We start from the raw sequence: 24,108 nt of genomic DNA, 5'->3' as shown, positions 1-24,108 counted from the left end.
TGCAGTTGGACCTTGCAGATACCGTAGGTCCGAATCATGCTGTTGTTAGCAGCCCTCGGCGTGGGGGCCTGACTGCCTGTTCTTGGTGTCCTGTCCCGATGGGGGCAGGATGCTGAACTCTGCTCCTGTGTTCACGAGGAAGCGTCATCCGGACTGGCAGTCCCAAACATACAAGAGGCTGTCTTGGTGGCCAGCAGTCGTGGCCATTAGTGATGGCTGGTCCCAGCGTTTCCCAGTGGGCTCTGGCACCCCATCTCTGGTGGTAGAAACACCACTGGTCGTCTGGATTACCTCCCCTGGGGTGCTGCAGTTGCTCCAGGAATGCTTGCTCAAACATATTGCAGGGCTCATGTTTGCCCAGGAGGGCCAGCATCTCGTTCATGAGGGCTGACAGGGGCCTATCCCCTAGCCCATAAGGTGGTGCAGACATGCCCCTCTCTCACTCTGTGAGAGCCCGAAGGTCTCGATCAGTGTCCTTGAAGGAAGTATACGCGCCTTCCAATGGGGGCTCCTAGATGAAGTTGGCCACCCGGCCTGCTGTGTCCTGTTCCAGGGAGCTCACCACATGGTAGTACCGGGTGGATTCTGCTGCGATCTGCCGGATCTGGAAATGTGCCTCAACCTGGTCAAACCACACGTGTCGTCGATTTGTCCAGAAGGTCGGCAGCATGAGAGTGACCGTGTTACTGCTGCCTATTCACTGGGTTTAGATGCCGTCTAAACTGTCAGGGTCACCAACTGTAGCAGCGCGCTACTCGAAAGAAGACACGCATGTAGTGTAGTCAAGTAAAGCTCTGAGTTATATTAGGGCTCAGGTCCGACTTTTATACTTGCACTGTTCCAGCTGTGCCCCCCCCCCCCCCCCCTTGGCTGATGTCACAACATGCATAAGAAAAGTGGGCTTCCTCCTTAACAATGCCCTTCTTCTCCACATGCTGTTCCTGTAGCTGCACAGCAAGGCCAACACCATTTTGGGGTCACTGGGCTTTAAGCTGCCCTTGCTGTTCACCCATCGGTTCGCTTGTTGGAGCCAGTGCCGCTGCGCGGTCTGCTGGTCTTTGGTTGCAGTCGGCGCCTGGAGCACCAGCTCAATCGCTGCTGCCATGGGTCGCCAGACTCTCCAATAATCAGATGGGCGTTTTAATTAATTTGATTCAAAGCTTTATCATAAATGACTAAACAACAATAGATGGTACACCAAAAGTTACACACACAAGACAGAACAAAAAAGATGAGTAGTGAAGATAAAAATGGAGAATTTCATCTTTAATCATGAACACAGAACCAAATTTGTAGAGCAAGCTCAACTGGTAGCTAATTTTCTCACATGCTTATATGTAAGGGACCAGTGACTAACCTCCCTCCCAGAGATATCCTGTAGCAATAAAATGGTTCTATCATAGAATGTACACACACAGGTCAAGAACCCTTATGAGATGCAGTGAAATAACAGTATGATGCTATTTACTTAAAACAAACTTTAATGGAACACTGAGAATCAATCAGCATTTCCCATTAAAACAGGGGCAGACATTTCAATGGTAAATTTATGAAGTGTAGTCTCTCATTAATATTTCCTTCCTCACTTTGGCTAGCAATCAGCATTCGGTCACTTTCAGTTCACAAGGACCACAGGGGCATATTTCTTCTTCATTACAAATCACAGAAGTAGGCAATTATTATCAAGATCCTAGAACGCTTCCACCAGCGTTGTCTCCGCTCCATCCTCAACATCCATTGGAGCGCTTACATCCCTAACGTCGAAGTACTCGAGATGGCAGAGGTCGACAGCATCGAGTCCATGCTGCTGAAGATCCAGCTGCGCTGGATGGGTCACGTCTCCAGAATGGAGGACCATCGCCTTCCCAAGATCGTGTTATATGGCGAGCTCTCCACTGGCCACCGTGACAGAGGTGCACCAAAGAAAAGGTACAAGGACTGCCTAAAGAAATCTCTTGGTGCCTGCCACATTGACCACCGCCAGTGGGCTGATAACGCCTCAAACCGTGCATCTTGGCGCCTCACAGTTTGGCGGGCAGCAACCTCCTTTGAAGAAGACCGCAGAGCCCACCTCACTGACAAAAGGCAAAGGAGGAAAAACCCAACACCCAACCCCAACCAACCAATTTTCCCCTGCAACCGCTGCAATCGTGTCTGCCTGTCCCGCATCGGACTTGTCAGCCACAAACGAGTCTGCAGCTGACGTGGACTTTTTACCCCCTCCATAAATCTTCGTCCGCGAAGCCAAGCCAAAGAAAAAAGAAAGAAGAAAGAAGACCTCAAATGTTTAACTGAATCAATAACACTTTAAGTCAGTCCAACTATTTGACTTATTGTTTAATAGAATCACAATAATTATTTGTTCTGCAATTCTAACTTCACTAGTCATCTCCAATAATTCATGATTTTTAATTCCAGAAAAAAAACATTGCTGAAATACTGCCCTGTCAACCTGTTTCTTCTTATCATGAATAACAACAATTAATATATTTATTAAGCAGAGGTATAAATATTGCAGTTTGACAGAACATTAATATTAAATTAAGCCAACATTGAAGTAAATCCTTTAATAAAAAAATTATACAATATTTGCTTGGCTTTAATTTCCACATTTTATTTATTCTGTTTTCAATTTGATTGGCAAGGCTCAGACAGTCCTCACACCTACCTGTGACAAGACTTCGGTTGATCTGTCCTCCCAGACATCCAAGTAACCACACCACTCTGCGCCTCACAGTTGCAAGAGGTGATTCCTCATGCTGTTTTACAAAAAATATAAAAAATGATTTCAAAGCATACTCAGTTATGGATATATTTCACAATTAAAAAGCATTGGCTCAAATTAAAAAGATAACCTCCTACCATGGAAAGATGAGTTGATTTTTTCAGATGACGTATGAGAAACTTGTTTCCTCCTTTAGTTGAAGTATCAATCCTCGTAATATCCCAATTGTTCTCAAACTCACCTAATGCATTGTTTAAAAATTGAAGTATCCATAACCAAAACATCCATTTTTAATCACGTCACTCCTCTATAAAAAATACATGATTGCAAGTTTCTCAATCCATCGAAACGTGGTTATTTTAAAATGTAAATATACAGCATGGTAACAGGCCCTTTTGACCGATGAGCCCCTGCCGCCCAATTACACCCAATTCACCGAAAATCCCCAGTATGTTTTGAAAGGTGGGAGGAAAACAGAGAACCCAGAGGAAACCCACATAGTCATGGGGAAAATGTACAAACTCCTTAGTGTGCCGGATTCACCAAAATCACATCACCAACAGAAAATTCACAAAAGAAAAATTCACCGGCAAAAAAAATCACCGACCACCTAATTCACCAACGGAAAATTCACCAAGGAGCTTTTTAATTTTTAATAATCAATTCACACCTAATTAAAAGCTTTAATAAAGGACACTTCAAAATTCATTAAAAATTAAAATGATATACAGTACAACTCCAATTCTCCAAAATCCTCATTTATCTGGAATTTTTTTAAAATTTCAGGTAAATGAGGATATCTGAAACAAGTGAGAAATCCTCATTTATCCAAAAAATTTTCAAAGCCAAACTGACCTCATAGGTTGAAAAATAATTCATTCGACATGAAATTAGAATGACGATTGTCCTCATTTCAGGTAACTCCCTCCCTCTCTCTCTCTTTCCATTTCTTCTTTACCTTCCCCTATTGAATTTTCTCTCCAACTTTCCCTCACAAACTGTGTGCCACTATCTCCCAGCCGCAAGCGGTTGGAAGAATCCCTGATCCTGGTGTCATCAAGGAGAGCGGCCTACCAGCAGCAGAGGGACATCAGGCTCCCAGCAGCAGCAGCAGTATCATCGGGCAACTGGCAGGAGCGGGCCCAATTGGCCCCAATCTGTGATTGGCAGTGGCCAGCATTTTTTTGGTGAGAATTAAACATTATTCTAATGCTCAAAAAGCCTTCCCTTGATGTTTGTTGTTGTTTAAACACTGTTGCAAGTGATGTTCTGTTGTTTCTGGGGTGTTTTTTTTTAAAAATGACCAGTTATCCGAAAAAAAAACTTTTATCTGACAGAGGCAAGGTTCCGATCATTATAGATAATCGGAGTTGTACTATATTATGAGCTATTCCTCTTAAAAATGTTATGACACACTGGTCAGTTTCATAATTCAGGACGATTCTTTTTTTTTTGCATAATCCCGATATTTTCTTCTCTTTCTCGGTGGCTCTTGACCTGCAATATATTGTTCATAAAGTTTTTTTTTTAAATGCACTAAACGAATTTACAACTATTGGGGTGGCAGGCAGTTAGCCTGCTCTTCAAACCCCCTATTTCTTTTTGTCGAATCATTTACGATAGCATTGTAAGCATCCCACACCTCGTGTAAATTGCGGTGGGCAACACCGTTGCCTTCAATCTGGATGACCAATCCAAGTATCCTTAAAATAATCAATGACTTGCTGAACTTCAGGAGGCAAAATATCGCTGTTGCACAAAATCTCAAAAGCCACAACTACTTTATATGGAGGGACAAATGCTAATGCAGAGAGCAGATGCAGGCTTAGGGCAAAATCTGCATCCATCTCATATTGTTGTTTCAGACCATGTGCTTGAGCAACTCACAATGATAAAAATGAAAAAAGCAACCTCTTTGTTTCATGTTTGGAAATAATGTACTTGCTTAGAAGCTTTAATCATGGCTTTTTCATAATCAGTAGTTATTGCTAACGGAGTTGAAGCGGGATCAAAGCATACACTAATGGGATTGAAACCTTATCTTCTCAACAATGCAGCATGTATAATTGATTGAATAGCAATGGCGCTGATTTAAATGTGCCATTGGCATACCAGTGTTTGCTCTTCATTAACATTTGAGGATTTAACTTTGTGCCAAAGACTATAATGCGGTCTTTATAATGCCGAGTCAAAATATAAAAACTCTTCGCACTGGGCAGTTTTGTGTAGTCTCAAAGAAAATACAACATCTTTGCGAAAGGTTGGAATGTCCGGTCCTGCGTGCTTCTTGCTTCACAGGTATCTCATTGTTCTTTTGATGTTTCTGCACTTGACAACTTTCCAACAGCTGCTTCACTACTTGAAGCAAAGGCATCGAATAACATTTAATGCAGAGAATTGATTGTATCTACGGCCTTATTGTGAACCATTTCATAAATGCTTGCTGTGTCTGAAAGGTGATTGTGTTGGTGAAAGACTGAGTCAAAGAGTAACCTATCAAACTCAACTGTTAATAATAAATGTTTAGTTTGGTTGGTTAGTTTAGTCAGTTGGTTAATCAATTATTTTTTTTTCATTCATTCAATTGTCGGTGAATTTGATGGAGGAAAATTTTCCAACGGTGAATATTCGTCGGTGACTATTCCAACAGTGAACTGATTTCAGTGAATTTATCTGTCCCCTTGGTCCCAAATGCTGGCATTGTAACAGTGTTGTGCTAAACACTATGCCAGTGGTTTCCAACCTTTTTCTTTCTACTCACATACCACTTTGAGGATTCCCAATGCCATAGGTGCTCTATGATTAGTAAGGGATTACTTAAGGTGGGAGGTGAATGGAAAGAAAAAGGTTGGGAACCACTGCAGTATGCTAACCGTGCCACCCAAGTCTTTAAAAAGTGTTTGAAATTGTGGAGGTTGTGATTGGAAGTGTGAGCAGTGATTCAGCTGATAAGCATTCATGACTCTGAGACTGGTGGTAATGTTCAAACTCCACTCATTTCAGTTGGATGCATAATCCAGAGAGATATTCCAAGACATGTCACATCTAAATCACTTCACTCACTTACCATACTCCCATTCTATCAGACAGATTTTGAAAACTATTATTTTCTCAGTAAATGGCCAAAACTGAGATAAAAATATGTCAAGAGTCCAATTTCTAGTAATTTCCTTAATTGTTGCCTGAGAGAGTGCATTGCATTTAAAGCAGGTTCCACTACCCTCAAATTACGGTAATACAGGTACACAATCCTTTATCTGGAACCCTTGGGGCAGTGTGTTCCAAATTTTGGATTTTTCCGGATTTCAGAACAAAAGCCAGCTGCCCCAGATTTAAGCCCACCCGAATTGTGCTGCCATATCCATCCCCTTTCAGTCGCGCTGCGTCTTTCTCCCTCTTGCCACCTGAGTCGCGCTGCCGTCTCTCACCCCCGCCCGCCCGAGTCACGCTACCATCTTTCCCCTCGCCCACCCGAGTTGCGCTGCTGTCTCTCTCCCCCCCCGGCCTGCCCGAGTCGTGCTGCCGTCTCTCTCCCCCCTCGCCCACCCGAGTCACGCTGCTCTCACTCTCTCTCTCTCCCACCTCCCTCCACGACTGGAGCACTCCACTCCCAAGGGGTTGTGTGTTGCTTCAGAGAACACTTACTTTTACAATTATAAACTTTTATTGAAACTTTATTTTTATTTATTTCCCCCCAAAAAAAATATTATTTCCTCTTTTTTTTGCCAGTTGTTTGAGTTTCCAGTTGATTCAATGCCAGATAATAGAGATTTTACTATAATTGGGTGACTACTTCATCAAACATCTACACTATGTTTGTGGGTCTAAACATGAGCTATTTGTGGCCAACAATTTCAACCCCAACATTTCTTGACAGATATATCTGTCTTCACCTTCACACATTGTCAGAATGAGTCCAAACACAAATTTGAGAAACAACACATCATGTTTCTCCTGGATAGCTTTGAACCAAGTGGTGTGAACAATCTCATTTTAAGCACCCTCACTCACCCCTCTTTGGTTCCACTATTTACATCTCTTCTTTACCTTCTCCTGTACATGCTTTTGTTTCCCCCTCCCTTTCCTGGTGGTCTTTACTTCTCACACATTCTGTACTACCAACCATAGGGCCCTCCTCTGGGTTATTTCCCTCTTTATATGTTATATCACTTTTTTTTAAAACCTAAGTCATGATAAAGAGGCCCAACCCAAAACACTGATTTTCTTCCAGCAGTTTCTTTGTTTCCTTTTACTTTGAATTGCAAATAATAATCAATTAGCAATTGAAATTATCCACATATGGGCAGGACCAATGTCCTTGCTAATGTTGTTAGCAAGGGGGATGAGCATCCAGGCAGAAAGACAAAGGGATACAAAGCAGAAAATCCAAAGCTAAAGTTAGAAAAGGGGGAAAAAAAAGTGGAGTACAGAAAGGCCAAATGCAAAAGACAAAGATTAAGAGCTAAAAAGACAATGAGTGCAAGGCATTTTACATAAATGTACTAAAGGAAGGGCAATAACACATTACCTTACAGTGTGCAGTGTTATGGTGAAAGATCAGTTAGTACACGGCAAGGGCAGTGTGCAAGCACTGTTGTAAGGTTCATGCATGAGTCTGATCGCTGCAGGGAAAACACAGCCTTTGAATCTGCTGGTGCCAGATTTCATGCCGTTGGATCTTTTTTTCCCCAAGAGGAGGAGGGAGAACTATGTATGGCTGGGTGGGATGGGTCCTTCAGTTTGCTGACTGCCTATCTGAGGCAGTGGAAAGGGTGGATGCTCCTATTTTCTATTCTCAACTTCAATCACCTTCTCAGTTTCCAGGTTGTGAATTTTGAATTGAATTGTTTATTGCCACCTGCTCTGAGATACAGTAGAAAACTTTATTATGCATGCTATTCAACTAATACTACAACAGGTAATACAAAATAAAATAAATGTACAGAGTTTAGTTTTATAGAGAAAAAGATTGGTTAAAAATTGTGCAAGAGACTTCCTAAAGTTCCTTTGACTCCTGGGGAAGCCCTTCATTCAACCTTTGTAATCACTGTGCACAATTATATATTTTTTTTCCAACTATGCCCGTTTTACAAGCACCCTTTATATATTTCACTTCAATCAGTGATCCATCAGTGATCAAAGCAGTAATTTCTGCACTTTCTGTAATGAATAATCACCACATGGATTTCAAAAATCGAGTGAACAAGTCTAAACAGCAAAACGAAAGCTCAACCCTTTTTTTCAGCCTTTTAATGACAGGGCTGAACAATATATTTACTGAGTGGATAGAAGAGTGGCTTCATTGCATTGGACAGAATAACAAAATAACTAAAGATTCTTACTTGAAACTGAAGTTTTCAAGAAGCCATCCAAGTGTGGCAAGATCTCTTTGTAATAAGGTTGAATGGTTTGCTTGGAGAGATGAGCTGACCAGTCTTCCAGAGCATCCAACCCAGCATTAGCAAGAGGAATGTGGCTAAGGCCAAGTTTAAACGTAGTCTGATATGAGAAATGGGGAGAAAAGAGAAGAGAAAAAATGAACTTTGGAAAAAATTCTCTCCATTATGATTATGCTAATTCTGCAAAGAAGTCAACCACTTATTCACATTCTGCCACCACATACCTCTTTCAACAAGATACCATAGCCAATAAAAATAGCTCTTCTCTGCTAATCCCTCAGTTTAGAATATTTCTCAAGAATTTTCTCTTGTGTGCTGTTCTAACAAAAATAATATTAGTGATGCTTCATAAACAAATATCCAGAGCTATCTGTAAGGAGTTTGTACGTTCTTCCCATGTTTGCGTGGGGTTCCTCTAGGTCACACATGTCAAACTCTGGCCCGCGGGCCAAATTTGGCCCGCGATATAATTATATTTGGCCCGCAAGATCATTTAAAAAATGTATTAGAGGTGGCCCGCCCTGCAGCGAGAGCCGATGCTGTTTTTTGGTAATGTCACCCCCACCATCCTCCCCCTTCATTGCACATCCTTCCCCACTGTAACACGAGAAATTGTAACATGAGAAGTCTGTCGATGTCATCAGCCGGCAAGCCAGTTGGAAGGCTCCCCGCACAACCAGTCACTTCTCCCACCTGTCGAGCGGTGCGGCGGATGGGCGAGCGCCTGTGATTGCTTGTCGGCGCGACAGGCATGGCAGGCTGCGCACGCCCCCGGGCAGCGCGAGCCCCGCGCGACTGGCACCGGGCGGCCCTTCCACAGAGCGAGCGCACTTCTCCCGGTCGCCACGGTCTTCAGCTCTTGCACCCGCGCGGACCCCAGGGACGGTGGTTCGGCCCTGCACGTGAAGAGAGAGATGGTGGCTGTCCGCAAAGGCTGATCGGCAGGGCGCTGGGCCTGAGTGGGTGGGTAAGCAGGGGTGGGCAGAGGGTGTAGGTGAGGAGTAATGGGCAGGGGAAGTTATGGTGGTGAGAGACAGGTAGAGGGAGGGATGAGTAGAAGGAGGGGTGGATAGGGAAGAGGTAAAAGGGGAGGGGCAGGGCGAGTCGGGGAGGGGTGATTAGAGGGTGAGAGACAGGTAGAGGGAGGAACAGGTTGAGGGGAGAGGCAGTAGAGGGGCGTGTATAGGATGGGGTGGGTAGAGGCAGAGCGAGTGGAGTGAGGGGTGAGTAGAGGTTGGGTAAAGGACTGGTCAGGTAGAGGGATGGTGGGTCGAGGGTGAATAGAGGCCTAGAGCCTGAGGAGTGAGCAGGAAATGCTGAGTCCTGATGCAGGCCAAAATGGACACAGCCTGTGAATGCTGACTACATCTCCACAGGGACCAAATATGTTTCCTTCAGGTCAAGCAAAGGGTGAACTTGAGCTACCTACTCCTGATCTGTAACATTATCCTCCTAAAGTTATATCCTAAAGTTTAACATTACATATGTTGAAAGAAGAGAAAACATGCAGATGTTGTTGAAAATTTTCAATAAATATTTAGTTCGGCCCTCGACTTAGTCCAAGTTTTTAATTTTGGCCCTCCGTGGATTTGAGTTTGACACCCCTGCTCTAGGTGCTCTGGTTTCCTCCTACACTTCAAAATATATGGGGGTTGTAGGTTAATTGAGGTATTTGGGCAGCCCAGAAGGGCCTGTTACCACCCTGTATGTCTAAATATAAATTTAAAGCTCCTAATTTGATTGGATTCTAACTTTGGTCTAACCAATGATTAATATGCCAGTTTGTATTACATCCTTGCTTATCTGCTATTAACTTGATTGAACCCATGATTCTAGGTGCTCTGTTTCACAGTTTCATTAATTTGTTCTCCCACTTCTAAATATTTTTTAATTGAAAACACTATTTCTGAACTGCCATTCCTTTTATGTTTTCATCAATTGCTGCAAATATTATTTCTTGATCATTTATCTTAAGATACATCACCTCTCATTTGGTAAAATTTTGTATCAGCTAGGCCACATTGAAAGATTTTTTTTGGTGGGAGAGCAGACATGAATGCAGGTAACTGCCCATGACATATATTCCAGGAAATGAAATAGCCCCAGCAGGACCATGGGGAGATGCATGGGTGGCTCTTAACTGCTTGAAATGGAGAGAAGTAATGTCTACCCTACCCACCCACAAGACCCACTTATTCAATCATTTAGTATTGGAAGCTAATGATTCTTGCTTCAATTTCACTGCTGAATATTTCAAATTCTGAATAATATGTGTGACGGGGTAATATGGACAAGGGCAAGAGCAGGGCAGATGTAATATAACATGGAAAAATTAAAGATCATCCACTTCAGTAAACATGACAGGTATGCTAAACAGAAGAATTAGGTAAAGATGATGTTCAAACAGATCAAGGTGTCCTTGTGAAGGCTTCATGCAATATATAGTAGATGACTAGGAGGCCAAATGTCAGCATTTATTACGGGGGCACGACAAGAATAGCTAAAAATACAGCGAGAATGAGAGGACAAACTCATCGCCTACAAGGGGATTGAAACATTGATTTCAAAGAGAGATTTGATAGGAATGTAAAGAGAGATTTGATATGAATGTAAAGAAAGATAACTTTCAGCGTAACAGACTGAAAAGTGGGAGAATGGGCCACATAGCTCTTGTGCATAAAGCCAGCATGATTTGGTGGGCTGAATGGTCACCTTCTGAACCACAGCAATTGTATGATTTTGGTCAACAAAACAGGAGGGCAAAATCTCTCAACAACTACAAAATAAAGCAGATGGTCAGTCAACTAAAAATAAGGATACGTGAAGACTGTGCAGGAACCTGAAGGCAATGCCTGGTCTTCGGCTCTTGGAATGTAAAGAAAGACTGAAAAGATTAAAATAACCTTTGTCTTCAAACTCCGTACTCTTTCATCACAGGTGAACAGCTGTTTAACTGACTGATATGGCATTACAAACAGAGTGGAAAAACAAATTGAGCAGAGAATGTAAATTGGTTAAGTGGGTGAACAGAGGTCTGGCAGATGGAGTACAATATCATGAAATGCAAAGTCATTCACTTTGGAAGGAATAAAAAAAATCAGATGATTATTTAAAAGCTTTTGGCCTGTATTTGTTGGAATTTAGCAGAATGGTGTGGTGTGGGGGTGTGGGGGGGGGGGAAGAGGTGGGGGGTGGAATCTCACTGCATGTTGAAAATTAAGGAGCTGATTGTTGACTTCAGAAAAGGAAAGCCAGAAGTTTACAATCCAGTAATTATTGGGGGATAAGAAGTGAAGAGGGTGAGCATGTTGTTCCTGGGAGTCACTGATTCAGAGGATCTTTCCTGGACCCAACATACCAATGGCATCGTGAAGAAAGCATGTCAGTGGCTCTACTTCCTTAGGAGTTTGTGGAGGTTTGGTATGACACCAGAAACCCTAGAAAATTTCTACAGATGTGTGATGGAAAGTGTGCTGACCAGCTGCATCACAGTCTGCTATGGGAATACCAATACTCCTGAGCGCAAACCCCTCCAAAAGGTAGTCAAAACCCTCCACACTATTGTATATATACAGGGAACAGTATCGTTGGTGGGCAGCAGCAATAATCAAAGACCCACACCACCTAGCGCATGCTCTGATTTCGTTGCTGCCATCAGGAAAGAGGTATAGGTGCCACAAGACTCGCACCACTAGGTTCAGGAACAGCTGCTACCCCTCCATCATCAGACTTCTCAATCAAGGACTCATTTAAAGACTCTAACGTGCATTTTATTGACTTTCTTTTTGTTCTCTCTATATTGCAGCCAGTTTGTTTACTTTCATTATCTGTTTACAGTTCTTTTATTTGTTTACATATTTATGCTGTGTACAGTTTATATTTTCATTACCAATTAGTAGTAATTCTGCCAAGCCCGCAGGTAAAAGGAATCTCGGGGTTGTTTGTGATCTAATGTATGCGCTCTGACAATAAATCTGAAAGGCATGGAGAAAGTAGATATAGAAACATTGTTTCCCATGGTGGGAGAGTCTAGAACAAGAGGGCCCAACTTCACGATTGAAGGGCATATGCTTTAAACAATGATTTGGAGGAATTTTTTGAGCCAGAGGGTGGCATTTGTTGCCACAGGCATTGTGGAAACCAAGTCATTGGGTATTTAAGGCTGAAATTGATAGGTTCTTGATTACCCAGGGCATCAAAGGGTATGGGAGGGGGCCAAGCAGTGGGGTTGAGTGGGAAAATAGATTAGCTCATGATTAAACTATTGGGTAGACTTGATGGGCTGAATAGCCTATTTCTGCTCCGATGTCTTATGGTCTTATAATGCAAGATTGAAACCTGCTGTTGTGGAGAAGGACTTGGTAGTGCTTGTGCATGAATTCCAAAAGGTTGGTTTGCTAGTGCATAAGGGTCATCCATCAAGAAGGCAACTGAAATGTTGGCCTTCATTGCTAGAGGGATTCAATTTAAGACAATTCTCTTATTTATCTTCTAATGTACAATATAAACCAATGAAATTGAGAATAGGATGTTAAAACACTCATCTGAAAAGTACTGCAAGTAAAACTTTGGGAAGCATTCTAACCTGCAATGCAGGAATAAAAGTCTTGACATCAAGTTCAATTATTTCATGAGGTAGTGAGAGCACAAAAATCAGACAGGAAGCCAGTAATTCATCCTTGTACTGTTTCATTCTTGTTGCCACCTACAATAAATAGCACAGTTAAGTGTGAGATCTGGATCATGATACATAAAATCCCTTACAGCATTTTATCAAATTAAAAGATTTTCACATTAAGAATGGATCACATGAAGATGAAATTCCATTCTAAAGCATGCATATCCACCTGATTTTCACTATCGAGGGGTGGCACATTTAGCGAAGCAGTTGGCACAATGCTATTATAGGGCCAGCAGCCCAATTTCAAATCTGGTGCTGGCTCCATGTAATTTGTACGTTTTTCCCTGACTGCATGGGTTTCACCCGGGTGGTCTGGTTTCTTCCCACGTTCCAGGGATTAACTGGTCACACGAGTTAGGCCTGTGACCATGCTGTATCTCTAAATTAAAAAAAAAAAAAATCTACAACTGAGTTGATATATTTGTGTGCAGCAATATTTTTAACTTTTGTTATTTTCAGATTATTTTCTTTTCTTTACAATTTTCAATAAAAATGTTTATTTCATTCTTCATTGACGTCAAAATGTACAAGTACATTTACAGCAAGTTCATGGGAAAGTCTTATTCGGGCTCATCCCTCTGAGGGAGGGTCACAGGGTTGTATGCGGTGTCATGTATGTACTCTGACAATAAATGTGAAATCTAAAATTCAATTTATTTAAGCGTGGAGTGTAGCTGCCTTCTGGAATTGTGGGTAGCTGCCCTGTTCCTGAGCTCTGAGATGAAGTTCCTTGAGCTGCTAGCCTTGCTGCAGATGTGAATCGCTATATGATTTACTAGTTCCCACATGTTGCAATTACAATATGTCGCTTGTCCAGCCATCTCTCTGTTTAAATTTTATTAATAAGGACAAGTAATTAATCAGTAGGTATAATTTTGTTGATAGATGGACCATATACAGTAAATCCCTTGGCACAGGCACCTATGGGAGTTGGCAGATGTCAAATAAGTGAATTTTCCAGATGCTTATAATTGAGCGTTGCGTTTTTGGCAAACTAATGGCAAGATCGTTATTGAATGAAGATCTACCGGGACCAATGCTTGAAGAGGGCGCACAAAATCAGTGAACCGGTGGGGACTCGAAAGGCCAACATGGCCTGTTTCCGCTCCGTAAATGGTTATATGGGTATATCATGCAACATTCAGGCCTTGAGCCACAACATGCTCTTTAATGCTATGTAATAGGACATCAGTTTATCCCAATGGTACTTTAATTCATCACAATTGTACTCTGGTGCATATTTTGGTGTCTCTCCAGGTTATCCTTACTCAAGAAAGCAAATCATGGAAAAAAGAGGATTAGGTCCATCAAGTTAACATGCTCAAGAAAGCAACCTCTATCATCAAGGACCCTCACCACTCAGGCCACGCCTTTTTTTCACCGCCACAATCAGAAAGAAGGTACAGGAGCCTGCAGATGCACACCCAATGCTACAACAACAGCTTCTCCTCCTCCACCATAAGATTACTGAATGGACAACGATCCTTCAGACACTACCTCACTTTTTTTTCCACTACTTTTTTATTTTTGAATATTATATTTACAGAAACGTGATTTATTGCAATTTTGCACCTGCAATGCTCAATACTGCTGCAAAACAACAAATTTTATGACATATTTTAATGACAGGATACTACCTAATTCAACAAAAGAATTGAGCTTGAGCTTAAAGGAAAAAGTTACTTTTTTTTAATTCAGTTGTCTTAACATAATCAATTCTTCAATCAAGATTAAAAGAAGTATAGAATTATAAATGCACGAGACCTCATCAGGAAGTCTGATATTGGTTCATAGGTTCCAAAATAAACCCACCATCATTACAGGAATCATTGCTGTTGATAATGTGCAGTGCCAATTTACACTGAAAATGTGGAAAAAAACCCTCAATCTCTTTCGAAGTAATGTTAAGTGAGGGATAAATGTGGTCAGGAAACTGGGGATAACTTGTTTCTTCTTCAATATGGTGCTTATTTAAGGGTGGCAGTATTGTGCAGTTGGTCGAGCTGTTGCCTCACATATTCAAGGAAAGGTTCACTTCCAACCTCAGTTGTCAGAGGTTTGCACATTCTTCCTTTGACTGCTTGGGTATCTCCCATCTCCAAAGAGGTGCAGTTAGTACGTTCCATAGCCACAGCATGTAGATCGTGGTAAAACAAGGGGGGTGCTAATAGGAATATGGGGAAAATTGATTGCAGGAAAAATTACTGAGAAATTGGACCATCCTATGAGCCACATGGCTCCCTTCATATATCATAAAAAGGAGGTTACAAAGGAAGAAAGAAAGTTCCCAGATCTGCTGTATCAGCAGGACTGCCACTAGTTTGGACACGGAAGAGCAGGGAGCAGAGACACCATGTTGCTCCGCAGCATCCTACTGCCCAGTTTTGATGCCAATGACTCCACAGAGGCTTTCAACAGCCTGTTTTTTTAAATCCTACAACCATGGAGATCTACCCAAGATGGCAGCACTTGTGCTGGGCAGCACACCACAAGGATCGCAGACTCCAGGGGAACAGCAGACCAGAACCGGGCACAAAAATTGGGGGAGAACACCCAAGCTTAGTAGACCAACCTACAAGATGGTGACCATGACAGCAGACCAGTGGAGGACTCAGCGGTTGAAGGACCCACACCGGCTGTGAGCTGTGGCCGCCTTGTAGTCGGAGAACCCACATAGACAACGGGTTGCTAGAGACTGGGTCATGGGAACCAGATCATAATTGGGATTCAAGAGGGTTCTGAGGGCAAGAATGGCTCTCAAAAGGCCTCAGGCGCTGAAGGCTTCCTGATCATATTGGAGGTTTGGATCTGGAGCTCTGATTACTAGCGGTTTGAAATGGAGTCTGTGTTGCTAAGGAGGCTACAAGAGTGCTGGAGATTGTCCATGGACATTCAGAGCCCCTGAAGGGCCTCTCTTTTGCTTCTCTTTCTCCTATTGTTAGGGGTGCTGGGCAATGCTCATGGTGACTCATTGTTTGCCTTGCAGATGACAAAAATTGAAGTATATCATGTATATCATATTTTTAATATTATGTGACAATTAGAGGAATCGTTGAACTTCATGAAATGGACTTGCTCAATGTATAGATTCTTTAGGTTCATGAGACTATAAGGAATTATCAGTTCAAAGTCTCAAATAAAAGATGCTATTTCTGATCGTGAAGTATCACACCTGCTAATAATAATCTTGTCCAGTTCTGGACTGAAATGTCTTCCTATATTTTCAATCATATGTATTGAATGAGACTTAAATCAAACAGTTTTTAAAAAATTCTAATTATCTGACGATTTTACATTTTTAAAGACTTAAACTAACATTGTTTTTTTTATACATGGTGTTTCTTGTCAGTGCAAAAAAAAATCTGAATCATCAGTGGTAAATGATAAGCAACTTACACTAAAAAATGTTATCTATTCCTGCAATACAAAGATGTTCAAAACCCTTTCTGTCAGCACCTACCTCCTTTCCAAACTTGGCAAATAAAGCAAAGCAGGCAAACTTTTCTGCATTCCTGTGGCACTGTTTTCCAGACTTGGTGCAAACACCCTGGCAAAAGAATTTTTCTAAATTATCAGAAATCTAATCAAAACCAAAACAATTCAGCAAGTACATTCATCACCTTTTACCTCTGCAGTCACAGAATATGGAGCAAGAAGAAAGTAGATGATAACAATCAAAGATTGTTGAAGTCAAAAGCAGAGAGTATCCTCAAGAAAACTATTGATTGAGGCATTCACCAGGCTAAATGTTCCAACCGCTGTAGTTCATAATTTACAAACACCAGATGGGAGTAGTACTTCACGCAAAGAAAAAAATGACAAAATATAGGAATGTGGTGGCCCGCTGCGGCAGTGATCAAGTCGGCGCTTGGGCGGCGAGTGCAATCAAACGCCAGTAGCCTGTGCAGCGGCACTACCCCCAACAAGCAAACCAGCAGGTTTGCGTGACCTCAAAATGGTGCTGGCCTTGCTGTGTAGCTAACAGACAGGGACAGCATGTGGAGAAGAAGGGCATTGTTATCCTGGATAGTACCTGCATGCATGAAACCCACTTTTGTTATGCACATTGTAACGTCAGCCAAGGGGGGCCACGGTGGGAACAGTGAAAGTATAAAAGTCAGGCCTGAGCCCTAATAAAACTCAGATCTTAACCTGACTACACTACGTGCGCATGTCTGTGTCTTCTTTCGAGTAGCGTGTGACTACAGGAAGACATTAATAAACTGGTAGAGTAAGCACCTAATTGGCAAGTAAATTTTCAAAGAAATGGCGTATTTTGTTGAGAAAGGTAAGAATACCATAAATTTCTTCAATATAATGTTCTGAAAAGAAATAGGGGAACAAAGAGATTCAGAGTACAAATACACACATCAATAGATGCAGTAGCTAATTCAATAAAATGATTAAACCAGCAAACTCAGTACTGGAGTTAAACAGGACAGTCAGCAGTGTCATTGCAGTGCAATACACAAAGGTGCTCAGCAGGTCACACAGCATCTAGAGGAAGCAAAGTTAACAAAACTGTAATAACCAGTACCTCCTAGTGGCCAACAATTTTAATTCTACACCTCATTCCCATTCTGACACATCAGTCGATGGCCTCATGCATTAACAAACCAAAGCTCTCCACAAATTGGAGGAATAACACCTGTGGTAAAACATGAAAGTCTGCAGACACTGTGGTTGAAGTAAAAACACAATGCTGAAGAAACTCAGCAGGTCAAACAGTGTATTTCATATAAAGATAAAGTTATGCACTTTTATCTTTGCTAAATAAAGTACACTGTCTGTTCTGCTAAGTTTCTCCAGCATTGTATTTTTAACTCATGTTCTGTCAAGCCACTCTCCAACCAGATGATGCTATCATCCACTTCTCCAGTTTCCATTAGAACCCTCTGTGTCTTTTTCTCTTTCCCTTTTCCTCTCTCTCCTTTCCTCCAGCTCCCCTCCCCCGTCCATCTCCATTCAGAGAGCTACACTCTCCTCCTATCACTTCAGAGCTATTTTTTCTCTTGTCTTCCCAACCATATCCACCTATGCTCTCTTGCCAGTTGGCCTGTGGACTTCCCTTTTTCCCTCCTTCCCCCCCCCCCCCCATCCCATCTTTTTATTCAGGAACCTTTCGCTCATACCTTAACAAAGGACACAGGCCCAAAACATTGGTTACTCTTTGCTTCCTTTAGATGCTGCATGACCTGCTGGGTTTCTCCAGCACTTTTGTATATTGCAAACTAAGTATTGAATTCATTTCTGCAATAAAACATTGAAAAGCATAAAAATAAATTGGCATAGAGTAAGATCACATTCAGATAACGAAACGCAAAGAGCAATGGTTCAGATTTTCAAAAGGATACTATCTGAACTAAGATGATACATTTAAACAGAAAAGGCTGAATAGTTTTGGGTTACTTTCTCTAGGAAAGGTTGAGTAGTAGTCTGATGAAGATGTTTTAAAGCAGGACGGATAAACCATTTTGATCAGGGAGCTGTCCAGGACTTAAGCTCTCAAGATAGATAAATAATTATGAAATTCAATAAAAATACCTTATCCCCAAGAACAGTATGAAGAGTGGCATAAACTTATTGTAACAAGTTACAAAAGTTAAAATAACTTAGTATATTCACAAAATTAGGTCATGTCAATGCAGCCCTGAAATTCAAGACCAGGCTTAAACAATACATAGAACCCATTTGCAGACACAAACTTTCTTTGATGGCTTTTGTCTTCAAAGGAAAAACTGATAAACCAATTACCAATGTGCACTCTTCCACGAAAAGTCTCAAAGATAGCCTTGGTAAAGATTTCTAAGCTCTTTGGGCACCTCATCTCTCATATCCACAATATTACACAAAATGATAAAAAAAACTGGAGGAAGTAAATCATGGGAATATTTCATTACCTTGAAATATTTAATCTTTTTGGCGATTTTCATTGCAACTGACAGAAGTTTGTAGAATCCACTGACGAGGGGAAATTGTGTTGATCGCAGAATGAGCTCGTGTCCAAATCTATACATCCAATGTTCAAAGTACTCTGTGTGCTTCTCCAATAACAACACCCTGATTCAAAAATTAAGATAACTTTGCTGAAGACAGTGTATAAAAAGTAACTTTAAGCATTGTGCTAATAAAATTCTGCAGAGTCGATACACACAATGTGCACCCCTGTGCCATGAAGCCGCAAATCTGGACTAAATAGATCAAAAATTATTCAAATACAGAATGTTGAAAATGTAATGGGTAGTCACTTAATATTGTCAAATTCAGATGGTAGAATCAATATGATCATGAAATAAATATTGTCCAATTAAATTCCTCTGCTCGGGGCTCCATTACAGTTAGAGTGCAGAGATAGGCAGACAGCAAATTCAATAGTCAGTTTTTGAGGTTGAATTCTCAATTATATTCTTATTTTGTTTCTGAACATGAATAAATTGTATGCATTATAACCTGTCCAGGTACAGAAAGGAATATTGTGCTTGCACTAGATTCCTTACCAGATTAGACCAGTGGTCCAGATTGTCCTGAACATTCAGAGCCCATTATTAAGGGTGGCACGGTTCACAGAATGCGATAATAGCACCAGTGACCTAGTTTGAATCCGACATTGTCTTTGAGTTTGTATGTTCTTCCAGTGTCTGTGTGGGTATTCTTTCATGCTCAATTTAAGTGCCACAGGCTTATGGGTCGGAAGGACCTGTCATCATGCTGTATCTCGAAATTTAAAACACAAAATAGAGAGGGGTAGAAATGTAGTTTTTTTAAATTTACACATACAGTATAGTAACAGGTCTTTTTTCATCCACGAGCCTATGCTGACCAATTACACACTCTTGACCTACACTCCAGTATGTTTTGAACAGTGGGAGGAAACTGGAGCAGATGGAGAAAATCCACGCAGACACTTAACTCCTTACAGACAGCGCCAGATTTGTACTCGGGATGCTGGTGAAGCAACAGTGTTGTGCTAATGCTCGCAACCTTAATAATTGGCTCTGAATGTTAAGGACAATCTAAACCTCTGGTCTAACCTGGTATGGAATCTATATCTATGGATAGATATATTGATAGATAGATATAGAGAGGAATAAATAGACAAATAGATATAAATATAAAAATATACATATATATATTAATATAAATATAAAATTTAATGTATTTTTGTGCATGTATGTCTGTTTGTTTGTCTATTTGTCTGTTCTCCATGCAAATCAATATGGAGCTCTCTAGAAATGTCTAAGGAGGTTCAGTAGGGGTAACATTTGATGCTGAATGTCATGACCACATTGAATTTAGCCTTTTAGGCTATATGAAGTTCAAAAGTGTTTTTTGACCAGCTTGCACTACTTGCATTACTGTTTACTGTAATTGTGATTACATTTAATGCTGAATGTTATAACCACATTGAAGTTAACTTTTAAGGTCATATGAATTTCAAATTTTTAAAAAAATGAACTTGTACTAGAAATACCTCAATTAGTTACAGTGTTGTGCATCAATGTACATTCAGAATAAAAACAAGTGGCCAAACCCAGTTCAATATGGGCCCAGAAAAGTGAAGCAACGTTGGCAGAAGCTCTTCACAAGCACATTGAGTTAGACAAAGAATAAACCAAGAAACAGCAGAGGAACATCAGTCTCGCTTCACTGTTGATTCTTCCAGACATGAAAGGAGTAGCCAGCAGGAAAAAAAACAGCAGTGATAAGCCCATATCAGTACTCAGGCCTCCAAACAAGGAGCAGGCAGCAGGAAACTGAGGAACAACACCAAGCCTGCCTCCGTGCTGATGCCACCAGGCATTCCATGAGCAGAAAACAAAAGTTTGCTGAGAATTACCATGAAGTTTTTGGGTATTTTGTTTTAACCATATAGTCAACAAATAAGTGTTTTATTTCCCGCACAACATTGGGTATCCTCCTAGTGTATGTACACACACACACAAACATATAATACAAATAAATATATGCATAAGTATAATATAAAAATTATGTATATAAACTGATTTTAAATTTATTTATATCTTTTACAATTTATAACCACAAAAAACTTCAATTATTGTATATTACAAATATATGCGGTATCTATATATACAAGGAAAGAAAAAATGAAAGAAAGAAAAAGAACCCCTCTATTATCCCCCCATCCCCTAAAAAAAAATGGAAAGAAGACAAAATAGAAATACACACACACACACACACACACACACACACACACACACACACAAACACAAGAGACCTTCAACAGAAGTACTTTATGCTATAAAACTTCTTGTAGTATGTGGAGACTTCCAAGGACAAAGGAAATATCAGAGTTTCATTTAAATATTTATCCCAATACCTTGTAAATATGAGCCCCATATTTTACAAAATGTATGATATTTATCTATTAAATTATGTTTTTTTTTCAAGTGCTATATAACTTTGAATTTCTGTATGCCTTCTTTCCAGTCTCAAATCTATATCTGACTTCCAAGTTATTGCAATACAATTTCAAGCTATTGCCAAAACAATTTTAACAAATTTCACTTGGAACATGTTCAATTTTAATTTAAGTTTAACCCCCTTAATATCACACAATAAAAGCAACATTGGGTCCTGTGGGAATTTAATTCCAATTATTCTTTCTAATAAATTACCAATTTCCAACCAAAAAGATTTAATCTTAGGACAAGAAAATGCCAACTTCCTGTCCACATCTAAAACACAAATTCAAAAAAGAACGGTTTAATTTGTTTATCTTTTGTGGTGTCAAATATAGCTGATGAATAAAATTATATTGTACTAACATATACCTCTCATTTATTATACTTTTCATATTTTCTCTACATAGCTCCACTCACTCACATTAATTTATTTGTTTATTCAAATTCTCTTCTCATCTTTATCTTGATTTATGTATCCCTATTTTATGGCCTTCCTTTTGTAACAATTTATACATTAATGAAATAAATTTCTTCGTATCTCCATTACACAATAATAACTCCACCTCTGTCTCTACTGACAATACAGATCTTGACAAAAGTTTTCACGCAAAAAGTTCATAACCCGATAACAAAAACCTTGTATTTTCAGATACATGAAACTTTTATTTCATTCTATCAAAAGTAATAAATTTCCATGCTTCAAAACAAACTTAAATCATCTTAATATCCTGATGTTTCTACATCTTTAAAAATTGGCTTCCCATTGAAAATGGAATTGTGGATTGGATTTGGTTCTTCTGTTTTATCAAGTTCTATGTTCATCCAACCTGAAATTTTAACTAAATAATACATTACACTAATAAATCACAACTGGGCTGCTTTATAATAAAGGAGCTGCAACGCCTCCCCCCCCCCCCAAGTTCATAATTCCATGTTAATTTTTCCAAAGAACCCCTTGCTACTTTCCCTTCAACAAAAATTTCCTAATAGAAGCATTTAATTCTTTTAAAAAATTGAGGAATCAAAATTGGAATCAATTAAAAAAAGATATTGAATTCTAGGAAATACATTCATCTTAACTGAATTAACTCTACCTATCAAAGTAATAGGTAACATAATCCATCTTTCCAAATCATCTCTTATTTTCTTTAATAGTGGTAAAAAATTTAAATAAATTTTTAAACTGTGATTCCACATGGATACCTAAAAATTTTATTCCAGCATCCGGCCATCTAAATTCAATTACTCTCTTACATTGTGCGTAATCTCCATTTACTAAGGGCATAATTTCACTTTTATCCCAATTAATTTTATAACCTGATACTTCCCCATACTCTTTTAATCAAATTTTAAGATGATTCAAAGAATTTAAAGGATCTGTTAAATAAATCTAAACATCATCTGCAAACAAATTTATTTTATATTCATCTTGATTCATCCTAATGCATGAATCCTTGAATCTTGTCTTATTAATTGAGCTTAAGGTTCAATTGATAAAATAAATAAAGCTGGTGAGAATGAACAACCTTGTCTATTTGATTTAGTTAACCAAAGATGTGCTAAAACCTGGCCATTAATCGCTAACTTTGCACTAGGATTCTGATATAACATTTTAACCCAATCTAAAAATATTGATCCTAATCCGTATTTCTCCAAAATTTTAAAGACAAAATCCCATTCGAGCCTATCAAATGTTTTTTCTGCACCTAATGCCACAGCAACACTTAAATTTCCTCTCTTTTGAGCTAAATGTATTAGACTAATTAACCATGCCACATTGTCCGCAGACTTCTGATCTTTAACAAATCCAATTTGATCCATATGTATTAACTTCAGTAAATACTTTTACCAATCTAATAACTAAGGCTTTAGCTACTATCCTATAATCAACATTTAATAATGAAATTGGTCTATATGATGTTGACTTAATGAATCTCTCTCCTTCTTTGGCAAAGAATGTACCCTCAATGCTTGATTTAACACCTCCATAAACAGAGGTACCAAAAGATCTTTAAATTTCTTGTAAATCCATCTGCCCCAGATGACTTACTACTTTGTAATGAACTCATTATTTCACCAACTTCTTTTGTTGTAAATAAGGAATTGAACTCTCTTTGTTCCTGATTATTTAAACTGGGTACATTTATTTGAGTTAAAAACTTATTAATCTTCTCCTCATCCTGAACTGATTCCAATTGATATAGTCCCAAATAAAATTCTTTAAATGCATCGTGTATTTCTTGTGGTTTAGGTAATAAGCCCTGAACTATTTTTTAACTGCATTAATTGTTCTAGATTCTTGTTCTGTTTTCAGATGCCAAGCAAGAACCTTGTATGCTCTTTCTCCTAATTCATAATATCTGTTTTGTCCTCTAAATTATCTTTTTGGTTCTCTATGTCTGAGTAGTAGTATATTAACGTTTTAATTAATTAATTGTTTTAATTTTTCTTCTTTTTTTTTTGAAAATCCTTTTCTAATTTTCCTATATTTTGTTCCAACTGATTTATTTTTCATATAATCTTTCTTAATTTTTACTGAATAATTTAATTATTACATTTTTGTAATACATGTATTACAATACATGTATTGATTAAATACATTTTAAGTGCATCTCATTATCTACTGAATTTGAGTTTATTTCTAAAAATATTGAATTTGATTTCTTATAAAATCACAAAACTCCACTTTCTTCAACAATCCAGTATTAAATCTCTGCCTATAAAGTAAATCTTCTTTCTCAGGATTTGAACATGCCAATAAAAGTGGAGAATGATCAGATAATATTCTAGATTTATATTCTACATTTTTAATTCTTCCCTGTAATTGCGCTGGTATCAAAAAGAGATCTATTCTTGAAAAAGAATGATGTAAGTGTGAGT

The 24,108-nt window shown here is 39.5% G+C and overlaps 1 protein-coding gene across 3 annotated transcripts in view; it reads right to left on the bottom strand.

The window, feature by feature from the left end:
- The window catches only part of prkdc (protein kinase, DNA-activated, catalytic subunit), a 287,184-nt gene that overhangs the window by 181,573 nt on the left and 81,503 nt on the right, over positions 1-24,108 (bottom strand). For all 3 annotated transcript variants that reach the window (XM_069921531.1, XM_069921532.1, XM_069921533.1), the window contains exons 18-23: positions 18,706-18,865; positions 16,266-16,352; positions 12,710-12,829; positions 8,068-8,224; positions 2,863-2,966; positions 2,669-2,759 (exon numbers count right to left, since the gene is read on the bottom strand). In XM_069921531.1, coding sequence (XP_069777632.1) covers positions 2,669-2,759; positions 2,863-2,966; positions 8,068-8,224; positions 12,710-12,829; positions 16,266-16,352; positions 18,706-18,865 — 719 coding nt within the window. The remainder of the gene's footprint in view (positions 1-2,668; positions 2,760-2,862; positions 2,967-8,067; positions 8,225-12,709; positions 12,830-16,265; positions 16,353-18,705; positions 18,866-24,108) is intronic.

The sequence above is a fragment of the Narcine bancroftii genome, chromosome 2, assembly GCF_036971445.1.
Source record: "Narcine bancroftii isolate sNarBan1 chromosome 2, sNarBan1.hap1, whole genome shotgun sequence".
In the NCBI taxonomy this organism is placed as follows: domain Eukaryota; kingdom Metazoa; phylum Chordata; class Chondrichthyes; order Torpediniformes; family Narcinidae; genus Narcine; species Narcine bancroftii.
This window is presented reverse-complemented; position numbering and strand designations above follow the sequence as displayed.